Source organism: Ochotona curzoniae, unplaced genomic scaffold (genome assembly GCF_017591425.1).
Source record: "Ochotona curzoniae isolate NIBS_2020 unplaced genomic scaffold, NIBS_Ocur_1.0 contig_2754, whole genome shotgun sequence".
Classification (NCBI taxonomy): Eukaryota; Metazoa; Chordata; class Mammalia; order Lagomorpha; family Ochotonidae; genus Ochotona; species Ochotona curzoniae.
Window position 1 is genome coordinate 32,091,439 of NW_024465582.1, and position 25,300 is coordinate 32,116,738.

At 44.2% G+C, this 25,300-nt stretch overlaps 1 protein-coding gene and 1 long non-coding RNA gene across 2 annotated transcripts in view; one reads left to right on the forward strand and one right to left on the reverse strand.

Moving 5' to 3' along the window:
• Positions 1–6,533, reverse strand: part of LOC121154574 — a 48,411-nt gene extending 41,878 nt beyond the window's left edge. Inside the window, exon 1 of the long non-coding RNA XR_005883558.1 lies at positions 6,236–6,533. This is a non-coding gene — a long non-coding RNA (uncharacterized LOC121154574). The remainder of the gene's footprint in view (positions 1–6,235) is intronic.
• A 54-nt stretch (positions 6,534–6,587) lies between these two features.
• Positions 6,588–25,300, forward strand: part of RNF180 (ring finger protein 180) — a gene marked incomplete at its 5' end in the record, with an annotated part of 148,565 nt that continues 129,852 nt past the window's right edge. Inside the window, 1 exon segment of the mRNA XM_040977339.1 lies at positions 6,588–6,886. Within this exon segment, the coding sequence (XP_040833273.1) occupies positions 6,588–6,886 (299 nt within the window).

The window sequence follows — 25,300 nt, forward strand, 5'->3', positions numbered from 1 at the left end:
GTTACTTGCCCAGCAGCCTGTGGACAAAAAAAAAAAAAATCCCACACATCTCAATTCTTTGGTATTTTATCATGTTTTTCTTCCCTTGAAAGGTTTTTCCTGTTATGTATTATTTATTACTTTGGCCTTTATATTCATACAGTTTAGACTTTAGTCATCCCAAAAAGCTTAAGGCACTAGGGGGGTGCAAACTTACACACATACACACACGGACAGGAAAAGAGAGAGAAAGAGAAATCTTTAATTTACTGCTCCATTCTCAAATGTCACAACAGCCAGGGCTGGGCCAAGCCAGAGCAAGTAGCTCAGGACCCTGTCCTGTGTCTCCCAGGTAGATTTTAGGAGCCCAACTCTTAGGTCCATGATCTGTTACCTCCCAGGTGCCTTGGCAGGAAGCTGGAGGGGAAACGGAGCTGAGACTGCAGTCAGCACTCCATTCCAGGATGCCAGCGACACTAGTTGCATCAGAAAGCCTCCTTGCAAGGGCTACTGAAGACTTTGAAGAAAGTTTCAAAACTTTCAGTGACAAACTTCTTGCCATCATTCAAGCCTTGGTTGGGCTCTCTCTCTGACATTTCCCACTCCTGTTTTGTTCTGAATTAATGAGAGTTCCGCCACCCATGACAGACTTGTCTATTTTATTGCCTGCCAAATGTCTGTGTCTATTCTGAAAACACACTCCCCCCATGTTTCTTTGGGGGAACTATGCTGCCCCCACTCCAACTCATGCGGTCAGAGCAGAGGAGGTGATTCGCTCCATCCAGCTTTATGGGTGTAACTCCATGATTCTCAGATCTCTGCTTTGTTAGCTTTCTTCTTCTGTGGGAATGGGCACGGGACCAAGTCTATTCAGGGACTCTCAGTTCCAGAACTTTGCTGATATTACTGGGAAAGGGGTATTCATTTTGCATTGTGGTTTCCAAACTAATTGCATTTAAGCTTGAAACTGCAGCAGTCAATCTTGCCAAACTTACTCTGCCTCAGAAAAGAAAGTATCTTTGAGAAAACATAGAACCAAACATGAAAATCTCCTGCTGACGGCACTCTTTGCTTAGATGGCTACCTACTTGAAATTCTCATTCTAGTAAATTAACAAACAACTCCCTTAGGCCACATTGAGTTCTGTGATTTTGCTAAAATGAAACCTATCAAGTGCGTTACCGTAAAGACACTTTTCTTAAAGAATGCCATTCATGTTAACGAGGACAGCTGAGATTTACTTACTAGATGTCCAATTTACTTAGATACAATTGTGGCAGGGCCCAGCGGCGTGGCCTAGTGGCTAAAGTCCTCACCTTGAACGCACCAGCATCACATATGGGCGCCGGTTCTAATCCCGGCAGCTTCACTTCCCATCCAGCTCCCTGCTTGTGGTCTGGGAAAGCAGTCGAGGACCGCACAAAGCCTTGGGACCCTGCACCCATGTGGGAGACCTGGAAGAAGTTCCTGGATCCTGGCTTTGGATCGGCATAGCATCGGCTGTTGTGCTCACTTAGGGAGAGAATCATCGGACAGAAGATCTTCCTCTCTGTCTCTCCTCCTCTCTGTATATCTGACTTTCCAATAAACAAATAAATCTTTTAAAAATATTATGGCAACCTCGCTCTATCCTATTACTACTGTTATTTTGTATTTATGAATAAAAAGCACAAAGAGGTTAAGAAATTTGCCCTCATGCTAGATACACATTCAAGTGTTAGGATTGAGACTCACGTCAGGATCCCGTGGCTCCGGAATGCCACATCTGTATATTATCTGCTGTTTGGCAAGCTGGTCAATCCAGGGGCTTTACTCGTTGTCTCAGCCGCCTCACTGCATTTGCCATTACATACTTGCTCCCTAAATTCTACAGAAAGTCCTTGCCTTCTAGTCCTTCTAAGAGTGTTTCACTTCTTTTAAGTTTTTCTTTTGGCCCACCTCCTAGGCCATCCATGAGGATTCTCTCCTTTTCCTTTATTGATTTCAAAACTCCAAGTCACACATCTGTTATAGCACTAACAGACTGTATCACTAACTAACTCAAGTTTTATACGGAACATCTGGCTATTTCCAAGTGATCTAAATTTCCTGCTGGGGTCTCGAATGTAGTTTGTAAGACAAAAAAAAAAAAAGATGCATGCTGTTCACATTACTGAATTCAGTCTGGGTTGGAAATTATAACTTAAACTAGAGGTTATAAAGAACAACCAACAGATAACCAAAGGTCATCGACACAGGTGTTTTGGGGTTGACTAAACATTTGATTAGCTGTTATGGCCAGCGAGTTGAGAGATAATATTGGTAAATATTTAGACATCAATGACCGAGCAGTTAAAATAGGTCTTTATTTTTGTAGCCCATAACCATGAAGTTCAGTTTTGGTTCTTTTTTTTTTTTTTTTAAACTGCAAAGGATCCTCCTTGAAATACTATTTACTGGTAACTTGGAGATACGACTATCAAGATACGTATTGAAAACAGCTTGTTTATTTACTTTGGCTTTGGACATTGACTGGAGAGGCGACTGTTAGTTCAGCAGGCTCTGTAGGATTGTGGCGCTCAGACTGGATCATGCATTAGAGTAACCTGGGCTGTCAGTGGGACAAACCCTGACCATACACTGGAGTGCCACACAGAGCTGGCAGCCACAAAAGCATTCCAGGTGATTCCAGTGTTGAGAACTGGTGCTCACGGCATGCTTGTTTTAAATTGCTGAATTTAACTATGGCCTATTTAGTTACATGATAATGTTTATTTTTCTATTGTAACTATATATATTTTTATTAAAAACGAATTCATTGTTTACCCAGGATTTATCTTTAACTGGGCATCCCGTACTTTCATTTTCCAAACCTGTCAACCCTAACATTTTTCTCTTTAGTGTGGGTTTCCTGGGATGTAAGAAGGTACATTCCATTCCATGGTGAGCATGAAGGTACCCAAATCAAAATGGTCACTTTGGTCAAACCCTAATAAATAAAAACAGGAGGGCTCTCGTCAGCATATCCGGTCATAACAACGAGAAAGACATTGCTCTATCGTTATAGTCTTATTTTTCTATTTTATTCATTTACTATTGGAAAGACAGATTTACAGAGAGAAAGAGACAGAGAAAAAGATCTTCCATCTGCTGGTATGCTCCCTATGTGGCTGCAACGGCCAGAGCTGAGCCGATCCGAAGCCAGGAGCCAGGAGCCTTTTCCAGGTCTCCCCCACATGGGTGCAGGGTCCCAAGGCTTTGGGGCATCCTCTACTGCTTTCCCAGGCCTCAAGCAGGGAGCGGGATGGGAAGTGGAGCAGCCACAGCATATGAGATCCTGGTGCATGGAAGGCTAGGAGTTAGCTACTAGGCCTTTGCACCAGGCCCTACAACTATAGTCTTACCTAAAGGTCACCAGGACCTTATTTAGAAGATATTCCTGCAAGGATATCTGTCCAACAGTTGGCTGTACAATCTTGGAATAGCCCCACTCTTTTAATCAAATAACTTATACACTCCTTATTTTGCCTTTAAAAATTTCCCCTGGGGCCCGGCACAATAGCCTAGCAGTTAAAGTCCTTGCCTTGTAAGCACCAGGGTCCCATATGAGAGCCGGTTCTAACCCCAGCAGCCCCACTTCCCATCCAGCTCCCTGCTTGTGGCCTGGGAAAGCAGTGGAGGACTGCACAAAGCATTGGGTCCTTGCACCCGCGTGGGAGACCCAGAAGAAGCTCCTGGCTTCTGGCTTCGGATCGGTTCAGCTCTGGCTGTTGCAGCCACTTGAGGAGTGAACCATCAAACAGAAGATCTTCCTCTCTGTCTTTCCTCCTTTCTGTATATCTGACTTTTCAATAAAAATAAATAAATCTTTAAAAAAATTTTCCCCTGGCTTCAACCTCCACATTTATCATGCATATTGCATACTGTAGTTTTCTGTAAACACAATGACTAGTTTTAGGAAAATCTGTCTGTTATTTAGGTCTTGAATATCATAAAGCATCAAGTGTCTTCTTTCGAACCGTTTACCGTAAGCCTTCTACCAGCAACACCCATCATTCCACCCAGGCGGCCGTATTTTCCCATCAGAACTTCCAACATGCTCCCTTCTGTTTTCCACTCAGTCCCCGCCAGCAATGGCAGGTCCCTTCCAGGCTGCAAACCGTTCTGACATCTGCTCTCTGCTTTGGATTCCAGCTGGACAAAGCTTACTGCTTCTCAAAGGCTCCTGTGATTATACGCTTGGTTGACCTGGGCAACCCAAGGTAAGCTCCTATTCTAATGATGAAGATGTGGACATTCGGTGGGGGCAGGGGGATACTCTGTACTATCAGTAACCTCAGATGTAAATTCTCTCTCTCTTGACTAGACCCTCTGCCTCACTGTTTCGTTACGGCAGAATGTATTTCCCAAAGGCTTCCTGAAGATGCTTCAAAAGAAACTCTAAAACATTGCATATCTGAAGCATCATCTTAAAAAAAAAAAAAAAAACAACTCTCATAGTTTATTGGCTTCAAGACCAGAAATCGTCCATGGTTCATTTATTTATTTATTTTGTATAGATGCTTCTGTTGAAACTTCAACGTCTGATTTCCTAATCTTCATAAATATCCTTTTTTTTTTCTTTCTGGAAGTGATTTAGATTTCTCTGACTTGTCTGAAACTTCAGTCTGAATCATTTTCACGAGCTAACAGCATACTGAAGTTGCTCTTCAGTTAAAACATCATGTTCTTCAACCTGCTCATCTTCCTTGACAAGTTTCTTCCTGATGTCTGATATGAATTTTCCCTTACTTAAGTTCCCTGGCCACACATCCAGAATCATGGGGAATAAAAGCCGCAAAAATTGGCATCCTTGTCCTGATCATAGCTGAAAGTATTCTTCATTAAAAAAAAAAAAAAACATTTGTTTATTTTCATTGGAAAGTCAGATATACAGCGAGGAGGGGAGACAGAGAGGAAGAGCTTCGGTCCGCTGGTTCATTCCCCAAGTGGCTGCAACAACCAGAGCTGAACCAAACCGAAGCCAGGAGCCTGGAGCCTCTTCCAGGTTTCCCACTCGAGTCCCAGTGCTTTGTGTGGTCCTCTTGACTGCTTTCCTAGGCCACAGGGAGGGGGCTGGATGGGAAATGGGGCTGCCTGGAAAAGAACCAGCATCTACATGGGATCCTGGTGTGTGCAAGGGGAGGACTTAGGCCTCTGCAGGCTACCACAACAGCCCCAGTATTCTTCATTCTTTCAAGACAAAGTATAATATTAGCCATGAGAGGCCCTAACTTAGTTGGAGGAAATTCCCTTCTTTTCCTAGTTCAAGTGGGATTTTGTTTCTAATCAAAAAGCTGTTGGTTTTGCAAAATGCTTTTCTTTCATCTACGAAGACATTCAGGAATTTTGTTTTTCATTCTGTTAAAATGTTACATTACATTGACTAATTCGGTTACACCAACCTTGCATTCCAGGTATAAAATGTCACACAGTTCTTTTGCACAATCTTTTTTTTTTTTTTTCTGCATTACTGAATTAGGCTTCCTAGTATTGTGTTGAGGACTTTTTTTTTTTAAGGTTTACTTATTGGAAGGGAAAAATTGCAGACGGTGGAGGCGCGCACCAGAAATTTCTTCATATTCTGTTTCTTTCCGGTCCCCCACCCAATGGCTGCAACATATAATAAGCCTGGTCCAGGCCAAACCGGGCGTCTAGAACTCCTTACTGATCCCCTAGGCGATGGGCAGGGGGCCGGGCACCTAGGCCACCCTCTGCTGCTTTCCCAGGGAGCAGCCAGGACCCCAACTGGAGCGCACGTGGGATGTCCCACTGAAGTGCTTTAACATCCTGTGCCAGGATGCGCCCCACCCCCCCGCTTGTGAAGATATGTTTTTTTGCCTTAATATTCATAACGCATGTTCTCTAAGTTGTGAGGTCTTTGATTTTGTTGCCTTACCATTACTTCCGTTTTAAAGGTGGGGAAACCATTGCACACCTCAGCAGTTTTGAGACACGACGCCCAACAAGCCCCTCAGGCGAACGACAATTTCTCTGTCTAGCCCAGAAGGTTACCTGCAACCTTTCAAGGTCTCCCATTAGACTCCTTCGCCTTCCTCAAGCCGAGTAATAAAATTTGTTTTCATTTCCCACAACTTATTTACAGTCTTTTGATCATCTATTTTCATTGCTCTGAATCCAGAGCTCAGGAGGCGCTGCCAAGTCACCACTTATTCCGAGGGCGTCTCCACTTCCCAATAAGCACTTTTAATTCACCACCAGTCACCAATTTATTTACCTGCTCGTGGCCATTTGTCAGGAGTCAGACATCTTCAGGGGTGAGTCGCGGCTGTGCCTTGTGCGACGAGGACAGTGAGTGACCGAGCAAGGGGTGGGGGATTCAGCCCGGGTCTTGGGGCGGCCACAGCAAGAGTCTTAAGGCACGGGGATGGGTGGTTGGGACACCTGGTGGTATTCCAGCAGGACTAGACCCAGCAGGTGGCATGGGAACCAGAAGTCCAAGAGGCTGGGCCGAGGGCCAAGGAGACGGCAACAACTGTTGGTTGCTCTGCTCAGGGTGTGAGGAGAGGGAAAAAAACAAAGTTTGCCAGGGTTCCGCCCGGCCGCGCGCAGCAGCTGGCGCCGGGTCAGGGCCGGGCACCGCCCACGCGCGCCCGGGGTGGGAGCCGGCTGAGGTGGAGGGAGCGCGGCCGGCGACGGCGGCGACCCACCGTGGGCGTCCCAGGCTGCGGGGCCGCTGGCGCTGCTCGAGCGCTTTCCGCGGGGTTTGGCTCCTGTCGCTTCCCGTCTCGCCGAACCGGCATCGCAGCCGCTGCCGCCGCCGCTGCTGCTGCTGCTTCTGCTGCTGCTGCCGCCGCCGGAGCCTCGGCGCGTTCCCGGAGCCAGGCTACCGGCGGCCGGGCGCGCCGGGGAGGGGACGCGGACGCAGGTAAGGGCGGTCGCCGGCGGCGAGCTCCTGGAGGAGCGGGTTGCATAGGGTGGCCCGGCCTCGGCGGTGGCGGCGGCAGCAACAGCGGCCCTGCCGGCTCGCCATGGACCCCAGGGCCCGGAGCAGGAGAAGGAGGAGGAGGACGCGCTGCCCGGCTGTGGGGATGGGGCCGGCCCGGCTGGCTGCAGCTCGCCCGGGGCCTCAGGTGACGCCGCGGCTGGCGGCTTAACTTTCGCGCCCGGGGCGCTCGGGGGCGCTCGGGGCGCTCCGGGGCCCCGAGGCTGGAATTACCGGGGCTCCGGTGGCCAAGCCCCGGGGGCGTGACGGGGGAGGCCCGGCCAGCCGGGGCTGGGAAGGAGTGGGGTCTGCAATGGCTCTCTGCCTGGAGTGGGGTCCAGGGCGAGGAGGAACTGCAAGCTGCTTCCTCTCCAGGGCTTGTGCACCCTTGCGTGGCCGGGTTCGCCCGCACGGATCCACTTTCATTGTCTGGTCCGTTTCAGTATCGGCTTTTGTTGCAGCCCCGGGTCCGGGGAGTGCAGACTCTGTGCCAGGCATGGGGTTTGTCTTAAGTAAGCTGGGGGAAGGAAGCCGGACGGCCAGGGTCCTGGGGAGACAGCTGAGTGCTGTCATTGGCGCTAACGTGTGCTTTGCCTGGGAGCACTCGGTATTTTTTTTGTAGCCTCTAATAGGTTTAAGTGCACCCGTGGAAGCGTTCATTAGCTAACTTCAAAGGAGTATTATGTGGGCAGGTTACTAGTAAATTACGCATTTTATAGACCAGACAGCTGAGACACCCACGAAGAAAACACTGGAAAATACTGATTATATCAAAAGTAGACAGGCAGTCCTGGTACAAGTTGCGATTAGAACTTGTCGGAGGTGTGCCCTGTCTAGTCCGTCCCCAAGCGTCCCAGGATAGGAGACGTTGGGTTTGATACCTTTCCTATTTTTTATTCACCTGCTTTTACAATGGTATTGCTGGATCCTTTCAGATCCCTGGTTGAGTTCGCCCCTACGCCCCCCACACAAGGTCAGAATCATCTGAGTTGTCAAATACAGTCATTAGCCTTCTGGTAAAGGGGTGCCATTCTTTGATGCTTTGATTTCCAGAAGAAATCTAGTACCCTCGACGGCCCAAAGATTCCTGTCGATCCCAACCACGAATCTAGATACTGACTTCATAAGTGAAGGAGGTGCAAGAGGCACAGACCGCTCGCCATCCCTGAATGTGGAGCGGCGTTTGCTTTTCTTAGACTTGAACTTCGACATCAATGATTTCGGTTATTTCCATGAAAACTAACTTTGACCAGATATTCAGTTGGGCTGTCCTGTCTCCCTAGAACCGGCTGTGGTTGGCCATTTCCCAATGTTTGCCGGTAGATCTTTTATTACTCCATATATCTTCCTCTTTTTTTATTTTTATGTTTCTAGGTATGAAATGGATGAGTTTTTATCCTTCCAAAATTCATAGTGGTGTGTTTTTGTCTAATGAAACAAGCTTGCTTTTTTGGCAGAAAAGTTAAGTAGGACTTTCATGAGAGCATCCGAGGACAGACGGAAGGAACTCTTGTACATCAAGAAGGAATTCTTCCAGACATATAAAGAATTAGTAATTACTTTTAATAGACCACTGTAAATATTTTATGACGTATCTACCTGAATCATGAGACTTTCTGCTTATGCCATGTCTTTGGCAGAAGGAAACCAAAAAATTCTACTTGAACTTGTAGCGCAAGTTTCAGGAGACAGTGTTTCTAGTTTTAATCTCGTTTTCATCCTTGCCTCCACGAAATGGATACACTTTTCAAGTAGATGCACTTTTCTTTGTGCGGGTAGGAGCTCCACTGGGCCGTGTGCAGGAGGAGTGGTTTATCTGTCCTTTCTTTCATGGCAATCTTTGCAGTCTCAGTGAAGTCACGTTTGGGAAGTAGTCGGCTTTATGGAAAAGAGCTGCCTTGTGTCTTTGAGGTTCGTCTAGTCTAGTCGTAGACTCGAAATGCTAAACAGGGTGGGAGTCGAAATGCTAAATCACCTTGAGAGTCTGAAAACTTTAATCCAGGACAGGATTGCTGCTATTCGTAATTTTAAGTTTTTGAAATGTTTGCTTACTTACCAGCATTATAAAAATTGTTTCACTGTCACTTTTACGAATATTTCTTGTTTTTTTTTTTCAATTAAACTGTATAACTTAGTGTGTGCACCCATTTTGTTTAATAAACTGGGCAGAATGACGTCGGCATGGCTCTCAGTTTTACCTTTAAGATTTGAAACCAGGATAGTTAATGCGTGGTCCTGATGACCTTCAAGGCAATTCTGGAAGGAGAGTTTAAAAGTAGCTTAAAGTAATAATTGTAAGAATGCATGTACTGCATTGCCAGCAGAGGATTCTGAAGGGGGCCAAGTTTACCTGGAGGCTGAGGTTACATAATTTATGTTACTAAACATAAAACTAATAACATTGGAATCTATGAGTTACTGCTTTACATCATAGTTATTTTTTCTGGGAGTCAGATTTTTCACAGATACGTTCAGGAGAATGTACTAAGTAGGCCACATATCCTGTAGGAAGCATATTAGGCCAGGAGTAGATTTTCATAGATGTCTGAATATCACATACGTGCAAATGTAAACCTGTAATAATACAGAACCCTAAAATTTGGCACCACATTATATGTTTGGAGTTTAATCAGCCTGGAAGAACAGCCTTGCCAAAATATAAAATTGTTCATTAAAAAACAAAATTAGCAAGTTTATGTATGACCACCCCACTGTCCACAGACACAGCTGAGAAGTTGAAAGCTCCGGTTGATGCCATTAGGCAGCTTCTCATTCTATGAAACAGAATTACTGTTCAGCTGGGAATGGTAAAGAAGTTTAAGGTGGAAACAGTTTTTAAAAAGGGCATTGGGTTACTTTAGGCTTATTTTTTAAGACATAAAGTCAAAGGGGATTTCCAGTTGCAGGTGGTTGGTGCCTGGGAATATCGTGGTCTCAGAAAGAAGTGGACTTTTGTGGTTTGACTTGATTCGTTCAAGTTTCGTTTTGATTATGTGTTACTTAACATGAGCGAATTCATTTTGTTTGATTTGTTGGGGACAGAAGCTCACTCCAAAATAATGTCCTGTTAAGTTCTATGTAATAGCACCGTCTAAGGACATTGTTTTCATTCTGTCTGGGTTGTTCATAGCTGATTTGTACATGTAACCTGTCGTCCTAGATCATTTGTGCTGCTACAACAATACCTAAGTCAGGGTGATTCGGAGAAAGCAGAAGTTTCCTCCCAAAACATTTTCTATTATTTTCTTTGAGAGCGTGAGAAAATGCTCCCACGGGTCAGCTTTCTCTCCCAAGTGCCCATGAGGCCAAGGCAACAAGGAGCCAACGGGCCACTGTGGGTTCGCTCTTAGAGGAGTGTGGGAGTAAGGACCAAGGATCAGTTGAGCTGGGCCTTGAGCCCACCAGAAACGTGGTTGTGGCATGCAGGTGAACGTCAGGTAAAAACTTCCTGCAGAAGTTGATTTCAACTGACAACTCTGACATCAGGGTGCCAGCTGATTTGGTGTCTGGTGAGGGCCTTGGTCTCTGTCGCTAAGATAAGCCTTGTGTCTTCCTGTGACAGGTGGCATAAGGGCAAAAAAGGTCCTAAGCTCGTTCCCCCCAGCCTTTCTATAAGGCGCTGATCTAATCATGCAGGTGACCTCCCCCCCCACCTCAGTCACCTCCACAAAGGTCCCCCTTGGTAATAACAACACAACGACAACGAAATTTCTGCGTGAATTTTGCAAAGGCCGCGTTCCGATCAAGCACGCGCGTAAGACCCATAAAACTTAAAAAAAAAATAAAAGAAAAAGTAGCAGCAGGTGAAAACGTACTGATTAACCTGGTATCTCAAAATCACTCTGAAGAATAAGTTTTGTGTGACCCCATTTCTGGGCCAATAGGAGCGGGTAGTTTTCTGTGCGGTCCCCAGATGAGAACAGAGCCATGGATAATCCTGCAGCTGGTCAGTGCACAGCTGGGACACTTGCAAGTAGAAGTCCCATTCTTATCAGTGAAATCTTTTAATTGAGAGTAAATGGAAACTTTGACAGAAGTCACCCGTTTTGAAAAATCAGCCTGTTGAAGTGACAGGTAAATTATTGACATCAAACGGAAATGTCCCCTTGGAACGGCCCTTGCTAAAATGAGCAGATGTCTCGGTGAACGACGTTGGTCATTGGAGATGTCAGGAGGCTCAAGGAACGGCTGAAGCTATAACTTTTTTTTTTTTCTTAATCTGGAAATTGGATATTTCCTTTATAAAGTCTCGTCAAGAACTTTTCCTTATCAGAGTCGCCTCATAAAATTGCCTCCGTTAAAATATTTTGGCCCCAGTATTCAATAAAGTGTCCAAAGCTAGCTTCATGGCAGTGAATAGGAAGATTCTTGAGGCAACAAATGTAAAACAGCTAACAAGGGAATATTTGAGAGTCTCAAACATTTTTACAAAATGAGTTGAATGCCAGAAATGTACAAAAGCTGCCACAGGAAATTGGAGATGTTGCTTCCTTTTTTTTTTTTTTTGAATCTGTGGAACATGTCTCTGTAGTAGGAAGAAATATTAGAGAATATTGCAAGGAAGATAGAATCCCCTTCATATTTTATAATGTCTTTACCAGGCAAGTTCGCTGAAATGTTTGAGAGCTAGAAAACCTGAAAAACAACCAAGAGATCCTTGACACACATGTTGAAAGCAGCTCCCAAATGCCCTTCATGACACTGCTGGGACAAGTACGAGGCTTGCTCTGGGTTGGAAAATCGCCTGGCCTGTGCAGAAACTCGCTGAGAACATGGGTCCCAGGGCGCTAAGATGGACGCATGGCTGTCGGTGTAGGGTAGCCTGCGATGAGCAGTGTGGACAGTGTGGATGTGAGGGGTCGGTGTAGTGAGCGCCCTGGACACTCTTTGCTCAATGCTTATCTGTTACACATGGAAATTGTAACTAAGGTGTATCTTTCTGGCAAAATTTCCCACCCCCTCCTTTTTTTTTTTTAATATACTCTATTGTTTCTCAGACCGTATCTGGAAAATTCATAAATTGTGCAGTGAATATTTATGAAGCTGTACTATACAGCTTAGGATCTAAAATTAAATTTTCTCTGGTTAAGTCAGGCCTTTTACTCGATCCTGGAAAAAACACTCATACACTTTTCCAGCTTCATGTTAAAACTTACTAAAACTTACTTATTTTCCTCGCCCGGAATGTCAGTTTCTCTCCAAGGTGCCTGGTTCAAGCCGACCTAATCCCCTCCAACCTGTAAGACTGAATTGAAATATCACTTTCTTTCTCTGTGACTCCTCCCGCTATGTCTTAGTCTTGTTTTTGTGCTCATTTCATCCGTTATGCGTAAAAATTAAGAAATGATTTATGTCTTTTTGAAAATGTATGTATTTTATCTGAAGGCAGAGGGTCCAGTGTGTTTTCTGCTGGTTCGCTGACCGCATGCTCACAGCAGCCAGGCCAGGCCAGTCTGATCCCGGAGGTAGAAGGTGTCTGCTTATCTGTTCACAAGGTCTGTCTCGGAGGAGTTGCTCAGGTGATCAGATATAAAGCGTAAGTTAGGCCTCATAAGGATGGAATGGCTTGATAGATGATCTTCTATTATCACTGTTTAGTCATTAAGTGCTCATTATCAATAACTGAGTTCTAGGGAAAAACGTTGTGGGCTTTTCAAAGAAAAAGAAATGTTTTCCATTAGAAACTTTGTGATGCAGAATGAAAAATAAGTCGTTTTTTTGTATTCCTAACAGCAAAATTTTGAATGGATGTGGTATCTAATCTTTTGGGATTCACTCATTTCCCTTAGCATTATAGTTTCCAGTTGTGCCCATTTAGCCACAAAGAACTGCATTTTGTTTTTTTTAATAGCTGAGTAGTATTCCATGGAGTAGATGAACCAAAGCTTTCTTATCCAATCTTCTGCTGATGGGCATTTCGGTTGCTTCCATGTTTTTGCAATTACTGATTGTGCTGCAATGAACATAGGGATGCAAAGGAAGATCAATGGAATAGAATAGAAGCACCAAAAGGGAACCCACACAAATACAGCCAATTAATCTTTGACAAAAAGACCAATGACAACTCAAGCAAGTGGGAAGGCCTCTTTAGTAAATGTTGTTGGGACAACTGGCTGATAGCCTGTAGAAACAAAAAGATAGACCCACATCTATCACCATACACTAAGATCCAATCTACATGGATAAAAGACCTAAACCTACATCCAGAAACCTTCAAACTCTTGCAGGAAAATGTAGGAAATACCCTGCAAGACCTAGGAGTAGGTTCCGACTTTCTAAGAAGGACACCAAAAGCAATAGCAGTTGAGAACAGAATAAACAAATGGGACCTCATCAAACTAAGAAGCTTCTGTACAGCAAGGGAAACAATCAACAAAGTCAAAAAGCAACCCACAGATTGGGAGAAGATCTTTGCACACGATATAGGTGATAGGGGGCTAATTTCCAGGATATACAAAGAACTTCAAAACAACCAAAAAACCAAAACAAACAAACCACTCAAGAAATGGGCAAGGGAAATGGGCAAACATTTCACAAAGGAACAAGTCCAAATGGCAAACAAACATATGAAAAAATGTTCCAGCTCCCTAGCAATAAGGGAAATCCAAATTAAAACATCGATGAGGTACCACCTAACACCAGTAAGATTGGCCCACATAAACAAGAACACCAACGACGCTTGCTGGCGAGGATGCGGGGAAAAGGGAACCCTACTCCACTGCTGGTGGAGCTGCAAATTGGTACAGCCTTTATGGAAATCAGTCTGAGATCACAAACAACTCAAATTATCTGCGATACATTCCTAAATCTAGTCCAAAACACCTGTTTTACGAATGGTTTTTTTTTTAAGATTTATTTATTTATTGGAAAGTCAAATATACAGAGAGGAGGAGAGACAGAGAGGAAGATCTTCCGTCCGATGATTCCCTCCCCAAGTGAGCACAACGGCCGATGCTATGCCGATCCAAAACCAGGATCCAGGAACTTCTTCCAGGTATCCCACACGGGTGCAGGGTCCCAAAGCTCTCGACTGCTTTCCCAGGCCACAAGCAGGGAGCTGGATGGGAAGTGGAGCTGCCGGGATTAGAACCGGCACCCATATGGGATCCCGGGCGCCTTCAAGGCGAGGATTTTAGCCACTAGGCCATGCCGCCTGGGCCCTTGAATGGTTTTTAATGGAAAAATATTTCAAATGTATAACCTGACTTATATTAAATACCCATGTTCCCACCACTTAGCTCCATAACTGATTAATTTTAGTTTTGTATAATATTAAAATTTTACTACGTCTCTGCTTTAAGAAAGTGAAGATAAGATTCAAACCCCCATAGGTATCCTAATCTTCGTATTTCTCACCCCGGGCCTGTTTTTATACCTGTGTTGATTTGCTGTGTCAGTAAGCAAAGTGTAGCCCCTTCATGTGCCTGAGGACTTTGTGGAGCTTGTTGCCATCTTCTGTTGTTTAATACATTTAGTTCTGCAATCTCTTTAATTTTCAAAATAATTTTGAATCCAAAATACAAGACCTTATTATTATTTTATGGTGCGCTGTGAATTGACAGATTGGATCACGTCTGTCAGCCCACACTTGGATTGTTTCAGGTTTCTTTGCATCACTGAAAAAGGCAGCCATGTAACATAATGTTTGTTGTGGACCTGGACATCTAAAAGTCGAGTCGCAAACCGTAAATTCACATATTCTCTTTTTTTTTCTTTTTTTTTTAAAGGGTCATTTATTTTTATTGGAAAGGCAGATTTTGCAGAGAGAAGGAGAGACAGAGAAAGATCTTCCATTCACTGGCACACTCTCCAACTGGCTACAATGGCCAGAGCTGAGTCAATCCAAAGCCAAGAGCCAGGAGCTTCTTCTGGGTCTCCCATGCAGGTGCAGGGTCCCAAGGCTTTGGACTGCCCTTGACTGCTTTGTCAGGCCACAAGAGAGCTGAATGGGAAGAGGAGCAGCAGGGATACAAACCGGACCCACATGGGATCCTGTGTGGGTGAGGACAGACACCCAGGATCCAGACACTAGGCTACTGTGCTGGGCCCAGATCATGAAATTTCACCTTGGCGCTTGTTACTGCGTCCGTGCCTTGCCTTCTGATTTTGTTACAGTGGCTGGCGAAGACGGCCAGCTGGTGGGAGTAGACAGCCAGTTTGATGTTGGCTGCTGCTCTGCTCCAGGAAGTGATGTCGATAAAAACACTTTCCCATTGCAGTTTACCCACCGCACTCTTAATTCTTAGTTCAAGACACTAGAAAGTAAGAACTTGCTCCTTGAAAAAATGAGTAATTTGGAATGTTCCTTCTTTAGGCTTTTGTTTGCTGATCTGCAAAATGCAGCTGACAATTCCTACCTCATAGTATGTCTGGTTTAAAGAAGCTGATGCCACCTAAGCACTATACTCCAGAAGAGTCTTTCAAATGATAACAGTAAACGCACTGACTTCTCATTTTGATGTGGCAGTTTTGATTGAAAATGTGTCAGAAGGATCCTACTTTTCATCTAGTTGTTGATTTAAAAGCGGCAAGTGTGTGTTTTCCGATGGCTAGTTTCATGAAGGTGATTATAAATAAGTTTCAGATGCCAAGTAGCAGTTGTTAAACTGTATGAGTCACGAAGCCGAGGCTGTGTTGTATTGCTAATACGTCAATTCTCCTGCAGTTTTACGAGGCTGAGCGCAGCTGCCTTAGTTGGGGTTGCCACATCTGTGCAGGTGATGCCAGTGAACTGTGCGCTGGAGCGCAGGGCAGGCTGATGGTTTAGACTTGCTTTTGCTTGCCCTGTTTATTCCCATCCATTGTACTGACAAAAAGCCAGCGCTTTTTGCACTGTTGTGTTGCCAGCCTTCTGTATCCATGGGTTCCGCATCTGCAGATTCAGCCCAATTTGGACTGAAATATTGTTAAAAATGTACCAAACGTATATAGACCTTTTTTTTTTCTTGGTCTGTATTCCCAAACAATACAAAATTTATAATGTGTAGCTGTCATATGTAATCTAGAGATGATTTAAAGTATGTATGAGATACTTGTAACATACAGGTAACTGTTACGAGTTAGGTAAGTGTCTGGGGCGATTCTTGCCCATGCAGCACTCTGAAACAATTCCCTGCTAATGCCAAGGGGCAACTGGACGAAATAGTTGGGGAGTTTGCAACTCAGCGAAGAAGGCAGGTGTGGAACAGGTAATGAACAGTATGATGAATGTTCCGAAGAAAAAATGGCCTATGGAGGTAACTAAAAGGGGTGAACAGAGGGGGGAGGTCACAGGTTAGACACCACCGCCCTGCCTCCCTGCGCCTCAGAGCTCTGCTTCAGCCACTGCCCTGGCAAGAGACATTTGAGACCTGAACGTGCATGAAGGTTGTGGTAGTACCTCTTGGATGCTACCAGCAAGCTTTGCGTGAATCCAGGATTGGAAGCAGGAGGTAGAAGCTGAGGGGGTGATGGAACTGAAAGAAGGCTGGACTGCTGGACTGGACAGCAGTGTGGGAAATATTCCAACTGACACAGTTTTGGGAAGCCCCTGGAGGGACCAGGAGAAGGCTGTTGTCTGTTAGGCATGTTCAAGAATTGTACTTCAGTTGAAGAATAACATGGTAGGTTTTTGTCAAGTAACTCAAGGTTAGAAACATTATTCTGGCCTAGACATTTTTTTTTTAAGAAAAAAAATTGGGCCCGGCGTGGTGGCGCAGTGGTTAAGGTCCTCTCCTTGCATGCCCCAGCATCCCATATGGGCGCCGGTTCTATCCCGGCAGCCCCGCTTCCCTTCCAGCTCCCTGCCTGTGGCCCGGGAAAGCAGTGGAGGATGGCCCAAAGCTTTGGGACCCTGCACCCACGTGGGAGACCCGGAAGAGGCTCCTGGCTTCGGATCAGCATAGCATTGGCCGTTGCGCTTACTTGGGGAGTGAATCATTGGACGGAAGATCATCCTCTCTGTCTCTCTTCTCTGTATATCCACCTTTCCAATAAAAAAATAATAAAAAAATTATTTAACGGAAAGTCACAGTTACACAGAGAGAAAGAGAGGTCTTCTGTGTGCTGGTTTACTCCCTAGATGGCTGCAGTGCCCAAGCTTGGCCAATCTGAAGCTAGAAGCTTAATTTGGATCTCCTTGTCGGTGGCAGGGGCCTAAGCACTTGGGCCATCTTCCATTACTTTTCTCAGGCCATCCACAGGGAGCTGGATCAGAATCAGACAGGATATGAGCTAACAAACTGTATGGGATGCCAGCATTGTAGGCAGAAGCTTTACCTGCTTTGCCACGATGCTGGCCCCAAATTGTGGAAATGCCATATTTGCTTATTGTTAGTAGACTCTCTTTAAATGAAACCACTGTCGTGGTCTATAGAAGAGAGAATTTTATCTTCTTTCACCTGCTGCCTGCCATTGTGCATGTTAGTAGGAAGTAAGCATCAGGAATGGAGCTGAGCCTTAGTCCAGGCACCCTGATATCAGCATCCCAAAGAGCATCTTTGTCGCTGTACCAAACGCTTGGCTCTGGAATTAGAAGCTTCTCTTGCAGTCATCAACAGAAGGAGACGCTTCCACTTCTGATAATCTGGTGTTTAAGCTTCTAGAAATATCTGATTAAACACTAAAATGACATGCAGATGAACTTGTATTCGAGGAAGGGAAATGGATGGGCTCTGGTGTTGTGGCCCGCAACGCTGTGGAGTGCTGACATAATACAACTGCTCCAGCTAGGACCACCCTGAGAAAGTAGGGAAAGATGTCCCGAGTGCTCGGGGCCCTGCTCCCCACATGGAGACCTGGGTGGAGTTCCTGGGCTTGGGCTTCTGCCTGGCCTGGCCCTGGCCGTGGCTGTTTCGACCATTAGGAAGTGAGCCAGTGGATGGACGGTTTCTGCCCCTCTTTCTACTTTTCTCTTTTTCTTTCAAATACAGTAAATCTTTCTTGTTTGTTTATTTGTTTTGGATGGGGGTGCAGACAGTGATGGAAAGAGCATGGCAGATGGAAATATGGCATAAAAACTAATGTTGGCATGAGAGTGAATTTTGACTTCCCTGGCAGAGGGATTTGCGTCTTAATAAACACATGGTACAGTGGAATGAGACCTTGGGTGCACATGAAGCAGAGTTGGGAATTGAGGATCCTGAGTAAAACCAGGACTTCTGAAGAATGGCATTGTCAGTTGAACATTAGATTACACACACACACACTCTCTCTCTCTCTCACACACACACACACACACACTCATCCCCTGACACAAAGGGAGATTATTAAGCTATATCTGTACTGGCAATAGACATGCTAGGAACTTGAAGTCCTCTTTTGGTGATGGTGGTGGGATAAACATCGAAACAAGGCCGGTCATTGTCTCCTTTGCTAGGAAATGCCTAACTCATTTTGACCCCTTTGGCAATATTTGGGGATCCAAATATTTTTTGAGGTAACCCAGCCTGCCTCCATATTAAGAAAACATCTTTTCGGAGAACTGTTAACTTTTGCTGTAAACGAGGAAAGAATTTTGAAGCTGGGTCAATGTGCTTATGGCTGCTGCTGCCTTCTCGGACTTTATTGTTGATCCGGCAAAATCAACATATCAATCTAACAAAAATCTGACATGCTAGGAAAATGGTATTATGATCAACTGCTATTAAAACCGCATTTAATGGTAACATATGTCATATAAAATATGCATGGTGTAGGCTTTATTTCCCATTCTGGAAAGTCACCCTGAGAAACATTTAGGGAAAGAACTGAAAAATATCATTTAATGTTGTATTCATCTATATTGTGCCTTCTCGGTCCAATCATAAATATTGCTGACACCTTTATTAAAATTGTGTTTACATGTTCCAGAAATAATTCTGCCATCTCTAAAGTGCAGTCAAACCCATTTTTTTAAAAAACAATAACTTCCAAACTCATTATATAGTGATATCTAAACATTACATGAAAATACAAATACATAAGGGCCATTTACAAAGTCGGGGGAAAGTGCAATCAAAATCAAGTTTGAACACAAAAACTTTTTTGAAGTCTGAGTGGTTTTTTTCAGTAAAACACATTTTCCCACTGACTTTCTGAAGACCCTATGCTTGGATTTCAAAAATTTTTGAACCAAAATACTTTAAAATTCTGTTTTCTGTGAACTCTTGGAAGTACCCCGGTACATGCATTATTTAGAAAAGTATATTTCAGCACTGTGCAAAACTTTGTAAGTTCTTTGTTTTCATATATATATATATATTTTTTTTTTTTTCCCACAGAGGAGATAGCCTTTGGATAAGCCAGTGAAGATGCGAGTCCTGATAACTTTCACCCATCTAAATAATTTATTCCTCCTTTTATCAAGGAGTAGTAGCAGCTAAAATGGACAAAACTATTCAGAATATGGAACTTACTGCATATTTGCGTTTCATCTGTGATGCTTTGCAATTTTAATTTTTTTTAAAGATTTATTTTTATTATTTTTTTATTGGAAAGGTGGATATACAGAGAGGAGAGACAGAGAGGAAGATCTTCCGTCCGATGATTCACTCCCCAAGTGAGCGCAACAGGCCGATACTATGCCGATCCGAAGCCAGGAGCCTCTTCCGGGTCTCCCACGCAGGTGCAGGGTCCCAAAGCTTTGGGCCGTCCTCGACTGCTTTCCCAGGCCACAGGCAGGGAGCTGGAAGGGAAGCGGGGCTGCCGGGATTAGAACCGGCGCCCATATGGGATCCCGGGCGTGCAAGGCGAGGACCTTTAACCACTTGCGCCACCGCGCTGGGCCCAATGCTTTGCAATTTTTAAAGATATCACTTGAATTGAAAGAGTACAGTGTATGTGCCCAGTCTATACATAATGTGAGCTATGTATGTAAAGAAAGAATGGGTTAAGGAGGCAGTTCACAAGAATAAAGAGGTGATATTCATCTTAAATTGAAGGGTGTAGCTCAGGATCTTACGGGGTAGCATAGGAAATGGCTAGCTAGCACAGTGTCGGAGCCATTCCTTTTTCTCGGTAGGGTTGAAGATGCGTTCTGTAACGCCTGAGGATTCAGCAAGCCACGGTAGGGAAGAAGCGGAGGTAACAACGATGAACGGTAGCTAAATGGGAATGAGGTAGTTTACATGATTAAAATATCCATTTAAATATTAGTACTTACACAGCTTAAACTTACATAGTTTAAGCTGTGTGCTCTTCAGAAAGATCACTTATGGATGTGCAGACCAAAATGTATGTTGAACCATTTTTTTTAAAAAAGGGAAAACTCTCCCACCTGCTGGTTCACTCTGCAGATGTCCATCACAGCCAGATCCAGATTGGATGGAAGTCAGGAACTTCTTCCAGGTGTCCTCCGTGGGTGTCGGGGCCTCAGGCACTCAGCCATCTCCCATTGATTTCTCAGACACCTTTGCAGAAAGCTGAGTCAGGAAGTGGAACATCCAGGGCTCAAGGCGGGACCGTTCCTACCTGTGAAATGGGATTCCTCCTGCTGAAGCCTCCAGCTGTGTGACATCTCCAATCACTGAAGAAGATGCAGGTGTCTCTGAACTCAGAATTTGAACTCTTTTAGCGTTAGTACGTTAGGGGCCGCATGTTGCTAGTTTTGAATCACCATAGCTCCCAAGCTAGCATTGTAGAACTAATGATTTCGGTATAACCTGCTCCGGTCTGCCCTTCGCTTAGTGAAAAGTATCCAGTTTCCTTGGCAAAGAATGAAAAACTCATGTGAAAGGAATCCTCGGTTATAAGCCAGTTTTCACTAGATTATGCTAGACGTATCTGTTTTACAGAGAAGGGTACGTAAATTCCATAGGAGCCTTCCTGGTAGCAATTGTGGAAAGCTTTTACAGTTTCTGTTCAATAGCATTAGGATTTGTTCATTGTGTTCTGATATATTCTTAAATGGTTTTCAAACAAGTCTGGTGGTTGTTGCTTTAAAAACTCGGGCATTTCACAGACCAGTGTTGTTAGTACTTTTCACCGTGATCTTTTTGGATTGGGGTCCTTTTTATTCTAATTCCTTTGCTCACAATGGACCTCAGCAGGGGAGAGCTGGCATGCTCTCAACTGCATAAATGATGTCTGTGTGGTCACTCCAAGCACAGTGATTGTGTATGATGTTCAGTTCCTGTGAGAAGGCATTGATTCCACAATTCACTTCTGTGAAGCAGTGTTGGATTCTGATGTGACACTGAGATTTCTCTGACATGAACAATATGCTGTTCTTTATGTTCACAAGAAGGCTATTTTTTTTTTTTTTATTTCATAGGAGCATCAGGTACTGTGCACTTTCAGTAACACAACCTCTTTGGTGATTGTTTGCAACATGACCTAATGGCCAAAAATACGTGATGGTGCATGCAAGCCACAGTACGTAAACACACAGTATGTACATATTAAATATGCATAGTATATGCACAGTAAAAATACACATTATATGCAAACAGTGTCTACAGACTGTAAGCCTACAGTATGTTTGCACTCTTGTACTCAGTAAAAACACCTGGTTTACATGGTTTATACAAACACATTCCGTGCATGTTATAAACACACAATATGTGCAGAATAAATAAATGCATTTGATGGGCAACTTTTTTAAAAGACCAAAATTTAAAACTAGTATTTGTTCTGAGAAGGTCTGAGCTGAGTAAATCATCTAAGTCTTTATTGTGGCACAGTGGGTTACACTGCTACTTAAAATGCCAACTTCCTGTATTAAACTGTTGCTACAAGTCCTTGCTACTCCGCTTCTGATGCAGCTTGCTGCTTAAGGGAACACAGCAGAAGGTGGCCAGGTACTCGGGCTAGAGCCCGCCAGGTGGGAGTCCACAGGGAGGAGTTGGGCTCTTGTGGTCAGTTAGAGTGAATCAGAAGATAGAACACCTTTTCTACCTTTCAAATAAACAGATCAATGTGTGTGTATTTTAATAGCTTTATTTTCTAGGTCACATTTTTTCCTTTCATGCATTTATTGATTTTTCACCTTCTTGGGAGTTTAATCTTGTCCTATGTTATCAAGAAGTATTCTGAAAGGAGAGCTCCAAATTGTTTGACGACTTTAACTCTTAGTTGACTTTGCTGTTGAACAACAGCTGGCTTTTACTCTCTGAGAAGCTATGAATCCAATATTTTTCTTCTGTTCTTTGATTTTGTTCTGTTGATGAATGTATTTTGCAAAATGTACAGTAGAACAGGAGCAGTCTCACGATGTCAGAGTTGAGAGGACTGGCTTGGGTCCCGTGACTGTTGTTACAGGACCAGGTGTTGTCCACTGCCCCCACCCCCAATCTGTGTGATCAACCCTTAGCCTTCATTGCAACTGTATTTGGATTTAAGGTGTTTCAAAGGAGGAAAGCATGGTTTACGAGGGTGGGCGGGCTGCAGCACAGAAGGGTTAGTGTTCTTATAAGAAGATGAAGACGTATCAGAAGTGATACATTCAGGAATGGGTGGGCCACGGGGGTCCCAACAGGAAGCTGGCAGTCTGCAGCCCAGCATAGGTGGCCTCACCAGGAACAGAGCCTACCAGTTCCTCTAGCTTGACTGTAGCTTACTGAACTACAAGAAACTGATTTTCTGTCACTGAAGTCACACAGTTTGATATTGTATCATGGGCTCCCAAAGAGAATACCGCAGATGCTGGTGTGTGGTGTATTCTCCTGCATTAAATATGTAAATTGTGGAAGTGGTTTATAGGTAGGCAGTGTGTGCAATCTGAGTGTATCATTTCTGGTAGGAAAGGTCTACAATTGTAGTTGTCGTCTACGGCCGTACCACCCTGAACGCGTGCGTCTGATCTGGGAAAGGTCTATAATGCCCTGATGGGATTATTGAAAGGAATATGGATGTCAAAGGTGATTCGAGTGAAACCTCAAAAAAAAAAAAAAAAGATAGAGATGTGTTATGGCAAACTAGAAAGAAAAAAACAGGTCCTTGTTGTAAAATTACATTTGGATGAATTGCATCCTAGCATTTTGTGGAAAGTAGAGCTTGCAAGTTGTGACTGTGGAAATTTAGCCTAGATTCTCAGCAGTGTGTGGAAGGGATTCTGTCCCCTGCTTACAGTGAAACCTGAGAGAGCTGAGTTGAAGAAATGCTAAGCAAAAATGAGTGAAGGTAAATTGAGCTGAGAGAGGAAGAATCAGTAAGAAAAAGGATTAAGAAACAGACTTGGGTGCAGACAGGAAAAAGGCTTAGTCAGCAACAATTGGATGTTTATTTCATATCTTAAACCATTTTAAAATGAAAGGTAGTGTTTTTAACACTTAAAACTTTTTTTGTGTGTGTAGGAATGGCCCAGGGGGTTGTTGAAAGATTGCCAGACTGCCTCGGAGTAGGGTCACTTGGTCACTTCTCAGCAGGCAAGGTTATTTCAGCCTTAAGACAAGACTGTTGCCCCGGACTGAGGGAGCTAGACTGCCATCCAAGGGGAGGCAGAGCCAGGGCCAGCACAGCCCGTGAGGGCAGAGTCACGCTCAAGATTCAGCGGAGTCTGTCTTGCTGAATTTCAGACTTGCTGCTTTCTGAGGTCTCTCTTGTGCCGGGGATGGCTGTCCTGTGTATGTCTCGTCAGTGTATTTTGCAAGAACAGAATTCTGACGGCATGAGAGATTGACGCAGCCAGAAAGGAGTCTCGGGGCTGAATCATACCTTACGACTCCCCCATATTTCATTTACATAGTATTTAGATGAACTTGATATGGAGGACATGCTGACATGGATAAAGGCTTTTGATACTGTTAAGATGAGGTAAATGTATTGAAGACAGAGGCTTTAAAAAAACGAATTGGGATTAAGTGAGATCAGAAGGGTGGGACTCATAGCCCAGTTCCTTGAGGAGGAAGAAACATCAGCCGTTCCCTTGCACGGAGGTCGTGGGAGGACACAGCAGTCTGTGACCATCCTTAAGCCTGCAAGAGAACTTGGCCAGAAATGCACCTTGCTTGTTGACCTTGAACTTTCAACCTTCCAAAAGTTCTGCCACTGTAGCCACTCTGGCCGGTTTGTTTGTCATTGCAGCTCAAGCTGATCGCTAGTGCAGCTGCTTTACGGACAAGGAGAAAACCAGTGTGAGTATCCAATCTTCAAAGGTAGAGTTGTTTAGGGTTAACAGAAAAACCCAGACAGAAGAACACCCCCCCCCTTTTTTTAATTGATGTATACTTTAAGCAGATGATGCTCTTTTCAGATGTTAAGATAATTGGCTCTCTCAGTTGATAGGATTTTGCAGTGTTTCAAGACTTGCAGAAAAATTGAGCAGGAAGTACACAAAGCTCACCTTTAAAACAGAAAACACTGTTCTCCTTGTCCATTCCTCTTAGTTATGTCATATTAACTTGATACGCTTGTCAGAGTTGGTGAATGTGTATTGATGGATTGTCATTAACCAAAGTCCACAGCTTGCATTAGGAAGTGGATTTAATCATCGTGATGTATAATTTGGTCGATGTTGGCAAATGTACGTTATTTATCCACCTTTATAGTTTCCTACAATATAGTTTTTATAATGTTCTCTGAGCTCTGTCTACTTATTTCTCTGAGTTTTGCATACGCATTCCTTTTCCTTATTACATTAATAGAATATTAATATAACTAAGGTGATGGAGTCACTGGAAAGCACTAACTCAACATCATCTCTGGTTGCTGTGCTGATATCGTTTAGAATACAGTGTTCTATGCGTTAACTAGAAAAACGACTTCTTCAAAGATTCATGTGTCAGATTTTTATAATGTATTTAAAAATATTTATTTGTTTTTATTTATTTGAAAGATAGATTTACAGAGAGAAGGAGAGACAAGAGAGAAAGATCTTCCATCCATGGTTCAGTCTCCACATGGCTGAGATGGCCAGAACTGAGCTGATTAGAAGAGCCAGGATTTCTTCCAGGTCTCCCATGCAGGTGTAGGGTCCCAAGACTCTGGGCCGTCCTCCACTGCCTTCCCAGGCCACAGCACTGAGCTGGATGGGAAGTGGAGCCGCTGCAACATGAACCGGTGCCCATATGGGATGCTGGTGCTGCCAAGTGGAGGATTCACCTGTTATGCCACTGCATCGGCCCCCAGCTTTTTATTTTCTTTGATTTATTTATTTGAAAAGCCCAATTACAGAAAGAGAGAGAAAAGCAGGGAGGAGGGAGACGTAGAGACTACGAGAATGAATGAATGAATGAATCATAGAATGAGAGTATTGTATCTGCTGCTTCATTCCCCAAATGTTTACAACATCTAGTGTTGGGCCAGGCTGACGCCAGGGGCCAGGAGCACCATCCTAGTCTCCCACAGGCAGGGGCCAGAGTACCTGGGGCTTTTGATGCCTCCCTAGACTGTTATTTGGAAGCTGAGCAGCTAGGACTCAAACTGGCACTCTCATGTTGAGATACTGGTATTGCGCGTGAC